General features: G+C 37.6%; 2 protein-coding genes across 2 annotated transcripts in view; one reads left to right on the forward strand and one right to left on the reverse strand.

Annotated features, from left to right (window-relative positions):
- The window catches only part of LOC123564106 (peroxiredoxin-like 2A), a 150,071-nt gene that overhangs the window by 46,554 nt on the left and 86,125 nt on the right, over nucleotides 1–17,392 (reverse strand). The gene's annotated exons all lie outside the window — the stretch shown is intronic.
- The window catches only part of LOC128549482 (chromosome transmission fidelity protein 18 homolog), a 57,412-nt gene that overhangs the window by 4,856 nt on the left and 35,164 nt on the right, over nucleotides 1–17,392 (forward strand). The window contains exons 2-7 of the mRNA XM_053526139.1: nucleotides 9,558–9,836; nucleotides 10,854–10,978; nucleotides 11,499–11,582; nucleotides 12,019–12,071; nucleotides 12,438–12,591; nucleotides 13,322–13,495. Coding sequence (XP_053382114.1) covers nucleotides 9,558–9,836; nucleotides 10,854–10,978; nucleotides 11,499–11,582; nucleotides 12,019–12,071; nucleotides 12,438–12,591; nucleotides 13,322–13,495 — 869 coding nt within the window. The remainder of the gene's footprint in view (nucleotides 1–9,557; nucleotides 9,837–10,853; nucleotides 10,979–11,498; nucleotides 11,583–12,018; nucleotides 12,072–12,437; nucleotides 12,592–13,321; nucleotides 13,496–17,392) is intronic.

Genomic DNA, 17,392 nt, shown 5'->3' on the forward strand with positions numbered 1-17,392 from the left:
AGCCATGAAAATAACTGCAAATGTCACTCTTAGTACACAAATTATTCAGGTCATATTAAACTGCGGAATGTCTCTTTGTTAGTTATGTAAATTATTTGAATGTTTTTTCAATTCAGTTACATATTTAATCTCTACCCATCATTGCTGTAAAGAATTTAAATGACATGATCACTGTCCTGTCACAAAATGAGACATTCAAAATGAACTTTAATAAAGATGTCCTCGCAGCTGATCTTTCTCTGAACATGTAATTGTTTGACAAAAATAATGTCGCCTTGGACTCGCTGTGGATTGTGCTGTGTGTCCTATAGAAAGGAAAGCTTTTTATTATGCCCCCCCCCCCCACCACCACCAGCCCTAATTTTGGTGTGTGTCAGGAGAGGACCTTTGGCTGTATGTGTGTGTTGGAGGTGGTATACATGTAAAATTACTTCTGGGTATTCATCCTTCCACTATCCACAACTTAATGAATAAGTAAAAATTAGGACACAAGTTTCTTCTGCTGTAAACAAAATATATTTTCCTTGCAATAGTTCAACATACAGTGATTTCTGTTTACAATGTAATAGTATTAAATAGACACTTTCTTTATGAGAACTGCCTCACTATTGGTTGTAAAGTGGCAGCCTCTGTATTCTATATGGACATATTACTAGTTTTGTATCACCTTTTGAACTTTGTCAACTTGGTCTGTAGCATCCAGGCATGGATCTCTTTCAAGTTAGAAAATTCTTCTCTTGAACTGCTTAATGGATCTCCGTTAGACTTGGTCTGTAGCATCATTGTAATGGTTTTGCTGCGTCCCTTATAGGGGACACAAGAGCTAAATTTAGCAAAATATTTAAACAAGTCTGTTTAATGAAGTTTGCTGTAATGGTTATGCATGTTTTGCACAGTTTTGCTGTGTCACAGCAAAATATAGAAAAAAACTTTAACTAATTCTTATTTCAATGAACTGCATAAATGATTTTCACCAAATTTACAGTGTATAGACTCTCTGTACGCCCAAATGGAAGTTGCCAGAAACTAGGCGTTCACTTTCGTTTTTCAAATTTTTGGAAGCTGTCGTTAGTATTTTCATGTTTTTCTGTGGCTATTTGAAATAAATATTTTTGTTGTATATATTTTTCAGTGTATGATAAATGTCTCTGCAACACACAGTTGTTAAGTAGACATTAACACAATGTCATGAAATTAAAATGTATTTTCACCAAAAACACAGCTGGTCAAAGCAAAAGACGATGCATTCAGGCTAAAAATCCCAATTATTTAGGAATTGCAAAGGAAATTTTGTGTCAGAACCGCTTCTGAATGTTACATTATCAATCCTGCACATCAGTTTATTCCTAACAAATGTACATTTACAACCCTGAATAGTTGAAATATTGTTTAATCCAACATGCATAGCTGAATTTGAAATGGCCGCCTAGTCGCAAACTTTATATAAAACTGTTCCCTATTGGGCAAAACACTGTACACCTGTTCGAAAAAGAAATGATGAAGTGTTTGGGCTTATAGGCTCCATACACTGTACTCTTTGAATTATAAAATATAAGTTAATGTACTGTATTTTACTTGCGACAGTCAAACATTTTAAATGGTCTGACTTTCACCAAGGTGCCCTTGTCTTGGACAAGAAATAGAATCTGTGTACGTGTTTCCACTAACATATGAGAAAAATATATATTTATTCTGCTCAGTTTGACAGGACACTTTGTTTTGTTTTTTTCCCTTTGTATTTTTAGCTCCACTATTTGGAGAGTAGGGGTTGCAAATTCTACTCGCCCCGGCTTTGGCATTGGCTTTTTTGGGTTTTAAAGTTTTTAAGCAACCTTTTTTTCTGTCACGTTTTTTTAAATTTTGCTTATATCTTACTGTAACTTACATAAACATTGTGCAGCATACAAACAAAGCCTTTTTATGCAGGGACTGTGTCCATTTTACTCAAGGTCAAGGTCACTCAAGGTGTTGTATTTATTGTTTGAAATTATTTTTTTAATTTAAGCTCCACCTACAGACACACACACTGTCTACCTGATTACTTGGTAGAGTCAAAGTGTCCAATTAAAACAAGTCCCGGTCATCTGTCTTCCAAGGCAGTGATAGCTTTATTCAAATTCATGTAGAACAGCTGATGTAATCACTAGGAGCCCGGTCATTTTTCAGTTTGTTGTGTAGCGAATACTGCAATAATTATGAATGAAAACGAGAAAGAACTGGATGTTAGCTTCGATCTGCTTGAATTTGAATGATTATCAGCGATGCTTTGGAGCTGCATACTAGTATTAAGATAAACAGAAATTACCAGTTACCGCATCGACAGCAACTGTTTCTTCTGTGAATGATGATAAAGTCCCCGTTGTAAAGTCGGAACAAGTCTCTGAGATGCCGGAAATGGATCAGACACTGGGTTGTGCTACGTAATGATTACATGAATGATGCATTAGAGATTAATGTGTAACAAATCATGTCATTACTACAAAAAATAATAGGTTAGTGTTTATTAGTACACATTTACCAAATTAAATTGATAAATGCTTACTAATTAACACTAACCTATACGAAAAGTGGAATCAAAACTGCAGTAATGACATATAAACTGGTCCATGACTGTTCTGAAAAACGAAAGAAATTATAACTATTATTTTTAACTGTTGGTTATCATAAAACAAAGTCAAAACATTGAAATATATGAATGAAAAGAACATTTGAATAGGTGTACAGTTTTTCGACTAAGCGTTCAGTCCGGACTTGAAAAATTGCACTTAGTGGGCCAGTAATGTATCGAATAGTGGGACAGTGCATACATGTCTCAGTAAAACACATTTTCCTGAAAACGTATTCGTTACCATAGAGCCATGCTAGTATTTATCGATGCATAAGATATTTTTCTACGAAGTAGCAAAGGTTTCAATTCTTTGCAAAAGCTCAAGGTACATGTATTTCAAAGAATTGATAGTTTCATTACAAAATAATAAACAAATACCAACACGTGATTTGACTTGAAATTAAGTATATTATGAGTTTTAACAGGCATATTTGGTATTTACGTAAACAGTAGCTCTTAAACAATACATAAATTAAAAAAATACACTTACTTTATGCGATATTAATGAAATAAACAATGAAAATCAAAGCCATCCGCTACAGCAAAAATTTGTGTTTTGATTTTTAAACGCCTAGTTTTTGGCAACTTTCGTTTTGGCGTACAGAGAGTCTTAGTACACTGTGAAATTTGTAGGAAGCAATTTGTTGGAAGAGTTCGGTAATTGATTGATGCGCTTGTTTTGAAGGAAAAGGAATGGGATAAAATACACTGCAAATTTTGTATATACAATTGATTTGTCACACTTCTATTTTATCAGTGTTTCATGCAGTAAATTAAGTAATTTGCCAAGATCATTTTGTAGCATGAAGCCACTGACCATCTCAGCTATGAAATCAGCAGCCATCCAATGTTCTGATCACAGTTGGCAATTTATTTAATCACTTTCCTGTCACAGTACATTGTTTTATTAACCATTGGGAAATGCTGGAACATGTAATGGAAGATGATGTCCAATAATCAATACCATACCTTTACGGAGAACTTCTATACCATACCCCCTATCTTGTTCAGCTTTGTTTGCTTTTATGACCTTTCCTTAATGAAGAGGGATTTTATTAGAAGGGTAATGAGTAGTTAACATAAATCAGGACAGTGTGACAGTACTTGGCTTCTCCTGTTCAAATGAAACATTAGACAGTCTTCATTCACACAGAATAATGAATCTGACATCTAGAAGGAAAAAAAACTAAAGAAGTAATATTTGTGAAAATCCTTGTAAAAATGTTGGTTTTTCACTTCATCAACATGAAGTTTGGGCATGAGCATATTGTCCAACTTTATTTTCAGCTCTCTAAACCAACAGTCCCAGTGTGATCCCCTACCAAATTTGTTCAAGTTATTTCGATTTGTGAAATAACATATTGGCGACCAGGGGCCATGGTCATTTTCCCTGTATGTATATTTTGGAAACTTTAATCTTTTTGTTAGAAGCAGGTAGCCAATTTTAAAATAATTATACACAAATGTTCCTTTTGGTCACCCTTTACAAAGATTGCTCAAAAATATTCTGATTTGTCAGTGAACAAAGGCCGCCAGGGGACAAAGTCACTTTCCCTATTTGTATATAGTGGAAACTTTAAAAAAATCTCCTTGTCAGAAATGCTTGCATGATTTTAAAATAATTTCAACATAGTTAAGGTCCTTGTCGACCTCTTTCCAAGATTGTTCAAATTATTCCTAATTGTCAAAAAACATGGCTGCTAGGAGCATGGTCACTTTTTAGCTCACCAGTCACAGAGTGACAAGGTGAGCTTTTGTGATTGCGTGGCGTCCGTCGTAGTCTGTTCATGCATTCCGTAAACTTTTTTCTTGTGACCCCTCTAGAGGTCACATTTTTCATGGAGTCTTAATGAAAGTTGGTCGAATTGTTATTTGATGATATCTAGTCAAGTTCGAAACTGGGTCACAGCGTCCAAACAACTAGGTCAGTAGGTCTAAAAATAGAAAAACATTGTGACTCCCTAGAGACCATATTTTTCAATGGATCTTCATGAACAATTGGTCAGAATGTTAACCTTGATGATATCATTGGTCTAGTTTGAAACTTGGTCAGTATGGGCCAAAACTCGGGTCGGTAGGTCTAAAAAATAGAAAAACCTTTGTGACCTCTCTAGAGGCAACATTTTCTCAGTGGATCTTCATAAAATTTGGTGTGAATGTACACTTTGATGATCCTAGGTCAGTTCGAAAGTAGTCACGTGCGGTAAAAAACTAGGTCAGTAGGTCTAAAAATTGAAAAAACCTTGTGACCTCTTTAGAGGCCACATTTTTCATGGTCTTCAACTTGGTCACAGCTGTCCAAAAACAAGGTCCAGTAGGTCTAAAAATAGAAAAACTTGTGTACCTCACTAGAGACCTTATTTGTCATGGTCACTTTCATGAAAATTGGTCAGAATGTTTACCTTGATCGATATCTAGGTCAAGTTTGAAACGGGGTCACGTCTGGTCCAAAAACTAGGTCACGGTAGGTCTAAAAATAGAGGAAAAACCTTGGTGACCTTCTCTAGAGGCCACATTTTTCTCAGGGATCTTCATAAAATTTGGTCTGAAATGTACACTTTGATGATCATTCTAGGTCAGGTTCGAAAGTGTAGCCAACTGTGCGGTCAAAAAACTAGGTTCCAGTAGGTCTAAAAATAAGGAAAACCTTGTGACCTCTTTAGAGGCACCATTTTTACATGGATACTTCCTGAAAATGGTCTGATGTTCACCGTGATGATTTCTAGGTAAAGTTCGGAAGTGAGTCATGTGCGGTCAAAAAAACTAGGTCATTAGGTCTAATATAAGAAAAACTCTTGTGACCTCTCTAGAGTCCAGATTTTTCAATGGATCTTCATGAAAATTGGGTCAGGAATGTTTACCCCTCTGTATGATATTAGGTGCAAGTATGAAAGTGGGTCAACGTGCGATCAAAATCTAGGGCAGTAGTTCTAAAAATATAAAAACCTTGGACCTCTCTAGAGGCCAAAATTACATGGAGATCTTCTTGAAAGTTGGTGAGATGCTTCACCTTGATGATATATTAGGTCAAGTTCGAAACTTGGTTCAATTAGGTCTAAATAATAAAACCTTGTAACCCTCTCTATGAGGCCTTATTTTTCACAAGGTCCTTCTTGAAAATTGGTCGTAATTTTATCTCTGATTATATCTAGGTTCAAGTTCAAAACTGGGTACAACGAGCTCACAAAAATAGGTCACTGTGTGCAACAGTTAATAGAAAAAATGACATCATACTCAGTTCACCAATTGGGTCATGTGAGGACAGGGTGAGCGCTCAGGCCATCATGGTCCTCTTGTCCCAGTATTTACTATAGTGTAAACTTTAAAAAATATTCTTTTTATGAAACTTTTAAAATAATTTTCACACAAATAGTCCTTGTGTCGACCCCTCTACCAAGATTGTTCAAGTTATATTGATTTGTCAGAAAAACCCGGCCACAAGGGTGTTGTTATTTTCCTATATGATATGTTGGAAACTTTTAAAAGTCTTCTTGTCAGAAACAGCAGGCCCAATTTCAAATAATTTTAACAAATGTTTTTTGGGTGACCGCTAAGATTAAAAATTATTCTCTTTCATTAAAAGAAACATGGCCACAAGGGTTTTGGCACTTTCCTTTATTATGTAGGTGGGAATGTTTGGGAATCCTTGTCACCCCCCCCCCCCCCCCACACCCCCAATGTCTTACCTCACCTATTTGGCATCGGAAGAGGGGAAACAAATTGTTGTTATACTTTCTGTCCTTGTTTCATTAGTTCCCCCGAGACTTTCCCCCCCCTGGAGACATTGTTTTGCCCTGTCGTCCATCCCTACGTCACACTTTAATTTTCCGATCAATAACTGGAGAACCATTTGACCTAGAACCTTCAACTTCATAGGTTGGCTGGGGTTATGGTGTAGACGACCCTATTGTTTTTGGGTCACTCTGTCAAGGTCAAGGTCACAGGGGACTGAACATGGAAACCATTTCCGATCAATAACTTTAGAACCACTTGACCCTGAGTGTTAAAACTTCATTTGATGATTGGTCATGGGAGTAGATGACCCCAAATTTATTTTGGGGTACTCTATTAAAGGTCAGGTCACAGGGGCCTGAGCATTGAAAAACCATTTCCCATCAATAAATTTAGAACCACTTGACCCAGAAAGTTTAAACTTCCTAGGATGATTGGACAGGTAGAATAGATGACCCTATTGTTTTTGGGGTAGCTCCCTCAAAGGTCAAGGTCACGGGGCCTGAACATGGAAAAACCCTTCTGATCAAAAACTGAGAACCACTTTACCCAGAATGTTGTAACTTTATAGGTTGATTGGTCAGCAGAGTAGATGCCCCTATTGATTTTGGGGTCACTCTATTAAAAGGGCAAGGTCACAGGGGCCCGAACATGGAAACCCTTTCCCATCAATAACTTGAGAACCACCGACCCCGAATGTTGAAACTCATAGGATGATGCACATGCAGACTGATGACCCTATTGATTTTGGGATTACTCTATTAAAGGTCAAGGTCACATGGGCCTGAACATGGAAAAACATTTCCGGTGAGTAAACTTTAGAACCACTTGACCCAAATGTTGAAACTTCATAGGGTGATTGGACATGCGAGTAGATGACCCTCTTGATTTTGGGGTACTCTATTTAAAAGGGCAAGGCACAGCAACAGAAACTGGAAATCATTTTCTGGTCAGTAACTTGAGAACCACTTGACCCAGAATGTTGAAATTCATAGGTTGATAAGATAAACAAGTAGATGACCCCTAATGTTTTTGGGTTACTCATTAAAAATCAAGGTGCAGGAACAGAACATGGAAATCCCTTTCCTGTCAATAACATGGTACATTTGACCCGAACCTTCAAATTCTAAAGTGACAGGGTTTCAGAGTAGTGATCCCTTTAATTGTTAGTCACATCATCAAAATTCAGGTCACATGGGGGCGAACATGGAAAACTCTTTTCAGTCAATAACTTGAAACCATTGACCAGAATATGAAACTATATTTGGATGATTGGAATACCAAGTAAATGATTCCATTCAGCAACCAAACAGTTTGCGCTTTTTTTCTTGCTCCTCCCCTATTGGGCTTCCGGCTATAACTCTGCATTGGGGGACATGGATCAGTAGGTCAAATAATAGAAAAACCTTGTGACCTCTCTAAAGGCCATATTTTTCATGGGATCTGTATGAAAGTTGGTCTGAATGTTCATCTTGATGATATCTAGGTCAAGTTCGAAACAGGGTCATGTGCGGTCAAAAACTAGGTCAGTAGGTCTAAAAATAGAAAAACCTTGTGACCTCTCTAGAGGCCATACTTGTGAATGGATCTCCATAAAAATTGGTCAGAATGTTCACCTTGATGATATCTAGGTCAAGTTTGAAACTGGATCACGTGCCCTAAAAAACTAGGTCAGTAGGTCAAATAATAAAAAAACCTTGTGACCTCTCTAGAGACCATACTTTTCATGGGATCTGTATGAAAGTTGGTCTGAATGTTCATCTTGATGATATCTAGGTCAAGTTTGAAACTGGGTCAACTGCAGTCAAAAACTAGGTCAGTAGGTCTAAAATTATTAAAATCTTTTGACCTCTCTAGAGGTCATATTTTTCAATGGATCTTCATGAAAATTGATCTGAATGTTCACCTTGATGATATCTAGGTCAATTTTGAAACTGGGTTACATGCGGTCAAAAACTAGGCCAGTAGGTCTAAAAAGAGAAAAACCTTGTGACCTCTCTAGAGGCCATATTTTTCATGAGATCTTCATGAAAATTAGTGAGAATGTTCATCTTGATAATATCTAGATAAAGTTAAAAACAGGGTCACGTACCTTCGAAAACTAGGTCAATAGGTCAAATAATAGAAAAACCTTGTGACCTCTTCAATGGATCTTCATGAAAATTGGTCAGAATTTTTATCTTGATAATATCTAGATCTAGTTCAAGGTCACTATGTCAAATAATAGAAAAAACAACATCATACTCAAAACTGGGTCATGTGGGAAGAGGTGAGCGATTCAGGACCATCATGATCCTCTTGTTTTAATTTATGGCCAATACGTGAAACAATCGGCATTTAAACCTATAGCATGTAAAGCGTCGGCAGCGATGAAAATTTCATCGGAAGTTGCTTCAACTATTTTTGTCTTTCGAGTGTTTGACGTGAGTGGGGATATTGGGAATATCTCAATATTTCTTAGGATCACGTCAAATTAGTTGGAATACCCCTCACCTATGTTGGTTTGAGCCCGACTTGGGACGTTGAATTTTCATGTGAGGAAGCCATCAAGCTGGCTTACAAAAGTCCAGTGGTTCTACCCAGGTGCCTGCCTGTTGTGAAATAATGCATGGAGAGCATCTTGAGTCTTCCTCCAGATTAAAGCTCCCAGCAAAAAAAGTTAAAAGGTTGATTGTCCAAGGTTTTCAAGTGAAAAGATTGGATTATGCAGTCATGGGAAATTATTTATGTACAAACTATAATCTCGTATTGCAGGGCTTTTTTCCCCTATAAATCTACATCCGGTAAAAGGAGGTAATCCCAATGCAAAAAAGTATGTTTTTTTCCCAAAGTTGAATTAAAATTCCCAAATGATTATACCTTTTAGGGTTTTTGCTGTTATTAAGATAGTTTTGCTAATTTGTATGTATATTTAGGTAAATTATAATTCTGTTGAACAATTACTGAAATGCAATTCATTAATATTTCACACAAAAACACATTTATGTAGATTTGGGTAATTTGCAAATTGTCCCAATTAAGACAATTTCCGAGAGCATTTTCCCAATTCCACCGGTGTCGGTGGCATTCCCAAATTGATGAAAAAAAGGCCTGTATTGGTCTATTTTGATTTCTTTATTGGTAACAGGCGGCTGGTTAATTGAGGCCAATTTACAAAGAAGCCATTCAGTAAGCTTGCAAAAAGCTGGTATTAAAATGCAATAAAAACCCAATCCAGTTCTTCCAGTTCCAGCTTCCAAGAAGAGCAGAGCAGATGCTGATCAGCTGGATGAAGATGAGCTGTGGGGTGATGATCTTATACCTACCCCAAAGGTCAAGGCCAAAGGTCTCCATGACAGCAAGGTCAGAAAGGTCACAGAAGTGTTACAGGAAGTTGAAGCTCCTCCTTCTCCAGATAGGAGAGCTATTGAGAGAATACTGGAACACAGGAATAAACAGACTGTCAGGGAACTTAGCATTGAAAGTCAGCAAGGCAGGGTTGAAACTCGGGCTGAAGGTAAATACAGGATGAGACTTTCTGTGATTAAAATTTGTTGAAAAATGCATAATCTCAATCTAAGCATAAAATAAAAAGAAAATTTGTTTGTTTTTGGTGGATATGGAATATATCTCATCGAGAGGTGATGCAATTTTTATATTTTTCCACTCGCGCTATATAAAAATTGCATCACTTCTCGATGAGATATATTCCATATCCACGCAAAACAAACAAATAAATATTCTCTATGTATTGAAGGCCTGTTTTACGATACAGAAATGATACAAAGAAAACATTGAATGAATACTTTAATACAATCAGTGTTGGAGATAGTTGCTAAACAAATGTATCATAGCAGTTCCTTTAAATTTAAAGCAAAATTTCGAGTACTTTCCAAGTGTTTTTTTTTTTTCATTTTGTCACGTGAATGCTTACTTATGGTACTTTATTTGTGTCGCAGTTGTACCGTATCACTGCATCTGTATCCTGATATGTATTGTATCGTGAGACTAGCATATCGTTACACCCCTGGTAGAGACTACAGGTTGGTATACAGGTGTTAGTCTTGTGGCATCACAGTAGGGGGCAAGTTATGAAAAGTTCTTAAAAAATCTTCTAACCAAATTTCATTCATTAAACTTTACTATAAGCCTCTTGTTACTGATTAATACCAGGCCCTGTGTTCACAAAACATTTTCAGTCTCAGCTGAGTTTGATAATGAAACTTTATTTGTCGTTAATATTTAAACAGCATGTTTAAAACTAATTTTTAGGTTAATAACTTCTTTCAAGTAGCTATTCGGTATTGATCATCAGTCTCAATTGGAATTTAACCTTGAAGTTTTTTAGTGAAATTGATATTAAAATTTCAAACTCAAACTCAGTTGAGATTGAAAAATGTTTTGTGAACACGGGGCCAGAACTGGTAAATTTAGATTTGGAAATTTATGCCTTTGTGATTTTACAGATCTTAAATCTACAGCTCGTCTCTTAATTTTGAAGGCTGTTAAAATTTCTTTTTTGTATAAAACGTAGATTATGATTTTGAACGTCCACGGGTATTCAGAAGAATTCCAGCTACTTCATACCTGCCAACAACAGGAACGGAGGGTAACCGTGTATACATGGAGGTGAAGGATGATATAGACTACAATAAACAGGTTTGACTCAGATTTTCCAAAAATAGTTATATCAGCATGTATGTCATGCTTTGGAGCAACCGGTAACTCAATGCATTAAACTGCATCCAACCTGAAGTTTCTACTGTCTTAACCTTCAGCCTGCTAAATTTCTAAAATGGACTGGTCCTTCATTCAGCTTTCGTGGAACCATTTATTATTCAAAGGGGTGTACAATGAAAATTAACTGACTGAATTGCACACTGATTTTGGTACGCACTGGTCGCAAAGGCAAAATCATGCCAGCATCAGGCTAAAGGTTAAGAAGTTTCAAGTTGCTAGTGCAAAATACATTGGTATGGTAAGAAAGTAAAGGCGTATCAAATTGTATCAACATATATATATATTTAAAACTGTTTCTTCCGACAGATTTTTAAGAAAAAATATATAAATAATGTAAAAACTTTGAAAATCAATCCCAGTTTATCTTGTTAAAGAATATTACAAAAGCATGCTGTTTAAAGTATTGGATGTTGTTGAAATAAATTGTGACAAATTTCAGTTTGAGAGTTTTGGGAAGACATTGAAGGGTACCAGTTTGCTTAGTGTGCCAATATCTGTTTTACGGGAACAACTTGAAGAAGAGGTATTCACAAGTTATCATATTGTATTGTTATGTTGCCAAGATATTTAAAGCAGGATTTAATGAAATTGTGTCCTTTCGACTTTTCTGCTCATTCATATGGGAACAAATTATTCAGACAAATAGTTTTTTCGCATTTTGACAAAAGAAAAATGTTTACATCTGTTCGATATATAGTTTAATTTCGATGAAGTAAAGCAAAAGCAAAAAAAAAAACAATACACATTTTGTTTGTTTTGCGTGTAATGCCGTTTTTTTAATGGTCAGTTATGGCTCCAATGTCTCATTTCTCTTTTAGCCAATGTATGCAAGTGCTGAAAAAGATGACTTCGGTGTGCAATTTTGAGGCATACTCTGTTAATTAGTCATTTGCTATTATGTCTTTGATGTAGTGATGAATGGTTTAGACCTTATGATAACGAAATGTTTACTGTTACAGAGAAGAAACATGTTAATAGCAGAGTCACAGAGAATAAGTGATGAAGTACGCAGGTATGTAACTTCATGTATTATTTCACCTTTATTTCATCATTTTCATGCTTGAAAAATATTTACAGACTTGGTAAACTCTATTATTTTCAGAGAGGATATGTGTAAAAAATCATTCAGATTTCTAATATTTCATTGTAAATACTGACACTTTCTGGAGTTGCATATAACATTATGCAGTTAGAAATGGATAAAGTTTGTTTAAAACCATGTTAAAGACAAAAATAAAATTTGTTTATCAAATACAATAATACTGCTTTTCACTCACTGACAATTTTTTAATTTTCACAACCACTCACGGGATTAAGATTCCTTGATATATTATCTGGTATTGTTACATGATAAGAGATGCAACACTGTTGTTTTCAGGCAGTTGGAAGAGGACCAGGGTTTCATGGATGATGACGAAGAGGAGGATAAGGAGAACCACGCTCCGTCCCCAGAAGAACCCCAAGGTCCACAGAAAATGCTGTGGGTAGAGAAATACACACCTAATAGATATACAGATTTACTGAGTGAAGAGGTTAGTTATATGTGTGTCTTGTTCAGATCAAAGTTGTTGCAGTACACAAAGTTAATGCTGTGCTAGACCTTTCTGAAAAAGTTCAAACAGTTTTGTATCCCTGTAAACAAATTATTTTTTGTTACATGTATTATTTACCAGAAATTATGACTGTTAATATTTTTCTTCTCGGAGCAGTATTGTAAAGGTGTTAATAATTGTGAGTGATAGCTCTAGTTGTCATTATAATGTCTTGCTATAGAATGCAAGTCTACCATGTTATGAATAAAGGTCAAAGTGAATATGCTCTTATTGATTTTTGTTAGGCAGTGGTTTCTTTAATTACTGAAGTTGTCAAAGTTGCAAAAATGTGGGATGTTTAGGGGGTCTTCCCATTTAGGACTTTATTTACTACAGGAAAAGTAGCTGGGGCCTCAGACCACTATATCGGAGGAAAATCCCCACCCCCAGGCCCTTAACCTTTAGCCTGCTAGCAGCAAGTGATTTTGCCTTTGCGACCAGTGCAGACCAAGATCAGCCTGCATATCCGTGCAGTCTGATCATGGTCTGCACTGTTTGCTATTCAGTCAGTAAATTTTCATTGAACACCCCTTTGAATAATAAATGGTAATGTCCAAATTGAATGATGGACCATTCCATTTTAGAAATTTATCAGGCTAAGGGTTAATGAAACCACTGATTAGGATAAATTTTCTATTGTGGAACTGATAAAGTAAATGTAACATTTTAGAACATCAACCGTTCCTTGTTACATTGGCTGAAGATGTGGGACTATGTCGTGTTCGATAAAGAATTGCCCATCAAACCAAAGGAAAAGAAAAAGGAAGAAAACAAAAAATTCAAGAAGAAAAATCAACCTGAAGTCCTGGAGGAGTTAGATAAACATAGACGACCATTGCAGAAGGTAACTTTCAAGATTATTTCAAACCTGCTTGTAAAGACCAACCTTGAAAAATGAAGAAAAAAAGTGATCTTTGTTCACAGTTGGTCACTCAAAAGAGGTAAATTTACACTAGGTATCGCTGAACAGGAAATGACCTTTATAAATAGGTTTTATAGTAGTGGCCTTTTTAGCTCATCTGTGCAATGCTCAGGGCGAGCTGTTGTGATCACGCTGTGTCCGTCATGCGTCCGTCCCTCCGTCGTCAACAGTTGTGTTAACACATCTCCTCTAAATCCACTGACGGGATTTTGATGAAACTTGGCCTGGCTGTTCCTTGGATCGTCCTCTACCAAAATTGTTCAAACAGTTCCAATTGGTTGCACATAGGGGCCACCATAGCTAAAAATAGAAAAATCTTCAAACAACATCTCCTAAACCAATGGTCTGATTTTGAAATAATTTCACACAAATGGTCCTTGTGTCACCCTCTACCAAGATTGTTCAAATTGATGATTCGTCAAAAAACATGGCCGCCAGGGGGCGTGGTCACTTTTCCCTATACATGTATATAGTGAAAACTTTAAAAATGTTCTTGTGTGAAACTGCTAGCCCGATTTTAAAATAATTTTACACAAATGGTTCTTGTGTGACCTTCTACAAATACTGTTTGACTCGGGATTTTAGCGGTCAGGCTTTAAAAATCCTTTTCTCTAGAGCTTTAATATTTGGCATTTGATATAAGGGTTTGACTTTCTACCATACTTACCCTAAAGTAAAAAAAATTACCACGCCCCTGTGTCTGACATGTACTTACTATAGGCTTTTATATCAGAAACTTTGAAAATCTTCTACTCTGAATCAATGATGGCTAGGGCTTTGATATTTGGCATATGATTTGTAATTTCTACCGTAATTATTATGTCTCCCCCAGGAGACATATTGTTTTTGCCCTGTCCGTCCGTCCGTCCGTACGTCACACTTCATTTCCGAGCAATAACTGGAGAACCATTTGACCTAGAACCTTCAAACTTCATAGGGTTGTAGGGCTGCTGGAGTAGACGACCCCTATTGTTTTTGGGGTTACTCAGTCAAAGGTCAAGGTCACAGGGGCCTGAACATTGAAAACCATTTCCGATCAATAACTAGAGAACCACTTGACCCAGAATGTTGAAACTTCATAGGATGATTGATCATGAAGAGTAGATGACCCCTATTGATTTTGGGGTCACTTCGTCAAAGGTCAAGGTCACAGGGGCCTGAACATTGAAAACCATTTCCGATCAATAACTAGAGAACCACTTGACCCAGGATGTTGAAACTTCATAGGATGATTGGTCATGAAGAGTAGATGACCCCTATTGATTTTGGGGTCACTCCATCAAAGGTCAAGGTCACAGGGGCCTGAACATGGAAAACCATTTCCGATCAATAACTAGAGAACCACGTGACCCAGAATGTTGAAACTTAATAGGATGATTGGTCATGCAGAGTAGATGACCCCTAACGATTTTAGGGTCACTCCATTAAAGGTCAAGGTCACAGGGGCCTGAACATTGAAAACCATTTCCGGTCAGTAACTTGAGAACCACTTGACCCAGAATGTTGAAACTTAATAGGATGATTGGTCATGCAGAATAGATGACCCCTAACGATTTTAGGATCACTCTGTGAAAGGTCAAGGTCACAGGGGCCTGAACATTGAAAACCATTTCCAATCAATAACTTATGAACCACTTGACCCAGAATGTTGAAACTTCATAGGATGATTGGTCATGAAGAGTAGATGACCCCTATTGATTTTGGGGTCACTCCATCAAAGGTCAAGGTCACAGGGGCCTGAACATGGAAAACCATTTCCGATCAATAACTAGAGAACCACGTGACCCAGAATGTTGAAACTTAATAGGATGATTGGTCATGCAGAGTAGATGACCCCTAACGATTTTAGGGTCACTCCATTAAAGGTCAAGGTCACAGGGGCCTGAACATTGAAAAACATTTCCGGTCAGTATCTTGAGAACCACTTGACCCAGAATGTTGAAACTTAATAGGATGATTGGTCATGCAGAGTAGATGACCCTAACGATTTTAGGGTCACTCTGTGAAAGGTCAAGGTCACAGGGGCCTGAACATTGAAAACCATTTCCAATCAATAACTTGAGAACCACTTGACCCAGAATGATGAAACTTCATAGGATGATTGTTCATGCAGAGTAGATGACCCCTAACGATTTTAGGGTCACTCTGTTAAAGGTCAAGGCCACAGGGGCCTGAACATTGAAAACCATTTCCGATCAATAAATTGAGAACCTCTCGACCCAGAATGTTGAAACTTTATAGGATGATTGTTCATGCAGAGTAAATGACCCCTATTGTTTTTGGGGTCACTCCATTAAAGGTCAAGGTCACAGAGGCCTGAACATTGATAACCAGTTCTGATCAATAACTAGAGAACCACTTGACGCAGAATGTTGAAACTTCATAGGATGATTGAACATGTAGAGTAGATGACCCCTATTGATTTTGGGGTCAGTCTATTAAAGGTCAGGGTCACAGGAGCCTGTTTATGTAAAATCATTTTTATGCCCCCGAAGGGAGGCATATAGTTTTTGAACCGTCTGTCTGTCTGTCGGTCTGTCAGTCTGTCGGTCTGTCCGCAATTTTCGTGTCCGGTCCATATCTTTGTCATCGATGGATGGATTTTCAAATAACTTGGCATGAATGTGTACCACAGTAAGACGACGTGCAGTGCGCAAGACCCAGGTCCGTAGCTCAAAGGTCAAGGTCACACTTAGACGTTAAAGGATAGTGCATTGATGGGCGTGTCCGGTCCATATCTTTGTCATCGATGGATGGATTTTCAAATAACTTGGCATGAATGTGTACCACAGTAAGACGACGTGCAGTGCGCAAGACCCAGGTCCGTAGCTCAAAGGTCAAGGTCACACTTAGACGTTAAAGGATAGTGCATTGATGGGCGTGTCCGGTCCATATCTTTGTCATCGATGGATGGATTTTCAAATAACTTGGCATGAATGTGTACCACAGTAAGACGACGTGCAGTGCGCAAGACCCAGGTCCGTAGCTCAAAGGTCAAGGTCACACTTAGACGTTAAAGGATAGTGCATTGATGGGCGTGTCCGGTCCATATCTTTGTCATCGATGGATGGATTTTCAAATAACTTGGCATGAATGTGAACCACAGTAAGACGACATGCAGTGCGCAAGACCCAGGTCCGTAGCTCAAAGGTCAAGGTCACACTTAGACGTTAAAGGATAGTGCATTGATGGGCGTGTCCGGTCCATATCTTTGTCATCGATGGATGGATTTTCAAATAACTTGGCATGAATGTGTACCACAGTAAGACAACGTGTCACACGCAAGACCCAGGTCCGTAGCTCAAAGGTCAAGGTCACACTTAGACGTTAAAGATCATTTTTCATGATAGTGCATTGATGGGCATGTCCGGTCCATATCTTTGTCATTCATGCATGGATTTTAAAATAACTATGCATGAATGTGTACCACAGTAAGACGATGTGTCGCGCACAAGACCCAGCTCCGTAGGTCAAAGATCCTGAACTCTAACATCGGCCATAACTATTCATTCAAAGTGCCATCGGGGGCATGTGTCATCCTACGGAGACAGCTCTTGTTTGGAAATAACTTGAGAACCACTTGACCTACAATGTTGAAACTTAATAGGATGATTGGACATGCAGAGTAGATGACCCCTTTTTATTTTGAGGTCACTTGATCAAAGGTCAAGGTCACAGGAGCCTGAACAGTGACTTGAGAACCACTAGGCCAAGAGCGTTGAAATTTAGCGGGATGACTGGACATGCCAAGTAGATGATCCCTATTGCAGTCAACCATCAGTGTCTCTTTGACTTTCGCTCCTGACCCCTATTGACTTC

The sequence above is a fragment of the Mercenaria mercenaria genome, chromosome 2 (genome assembly GCF_021730395.1).
Source record: "Mercenaria mercenaria strain notata chromosome 2, MADL_Memer_1, whole genome shotgun sequence".
Classification (NCBI taxonomy): Eukaryota; Metazoa; Mollusca; class Bivalvia; order Venerida; family Veneridae; genus Mercenaria; species Mercenaria mercenaria.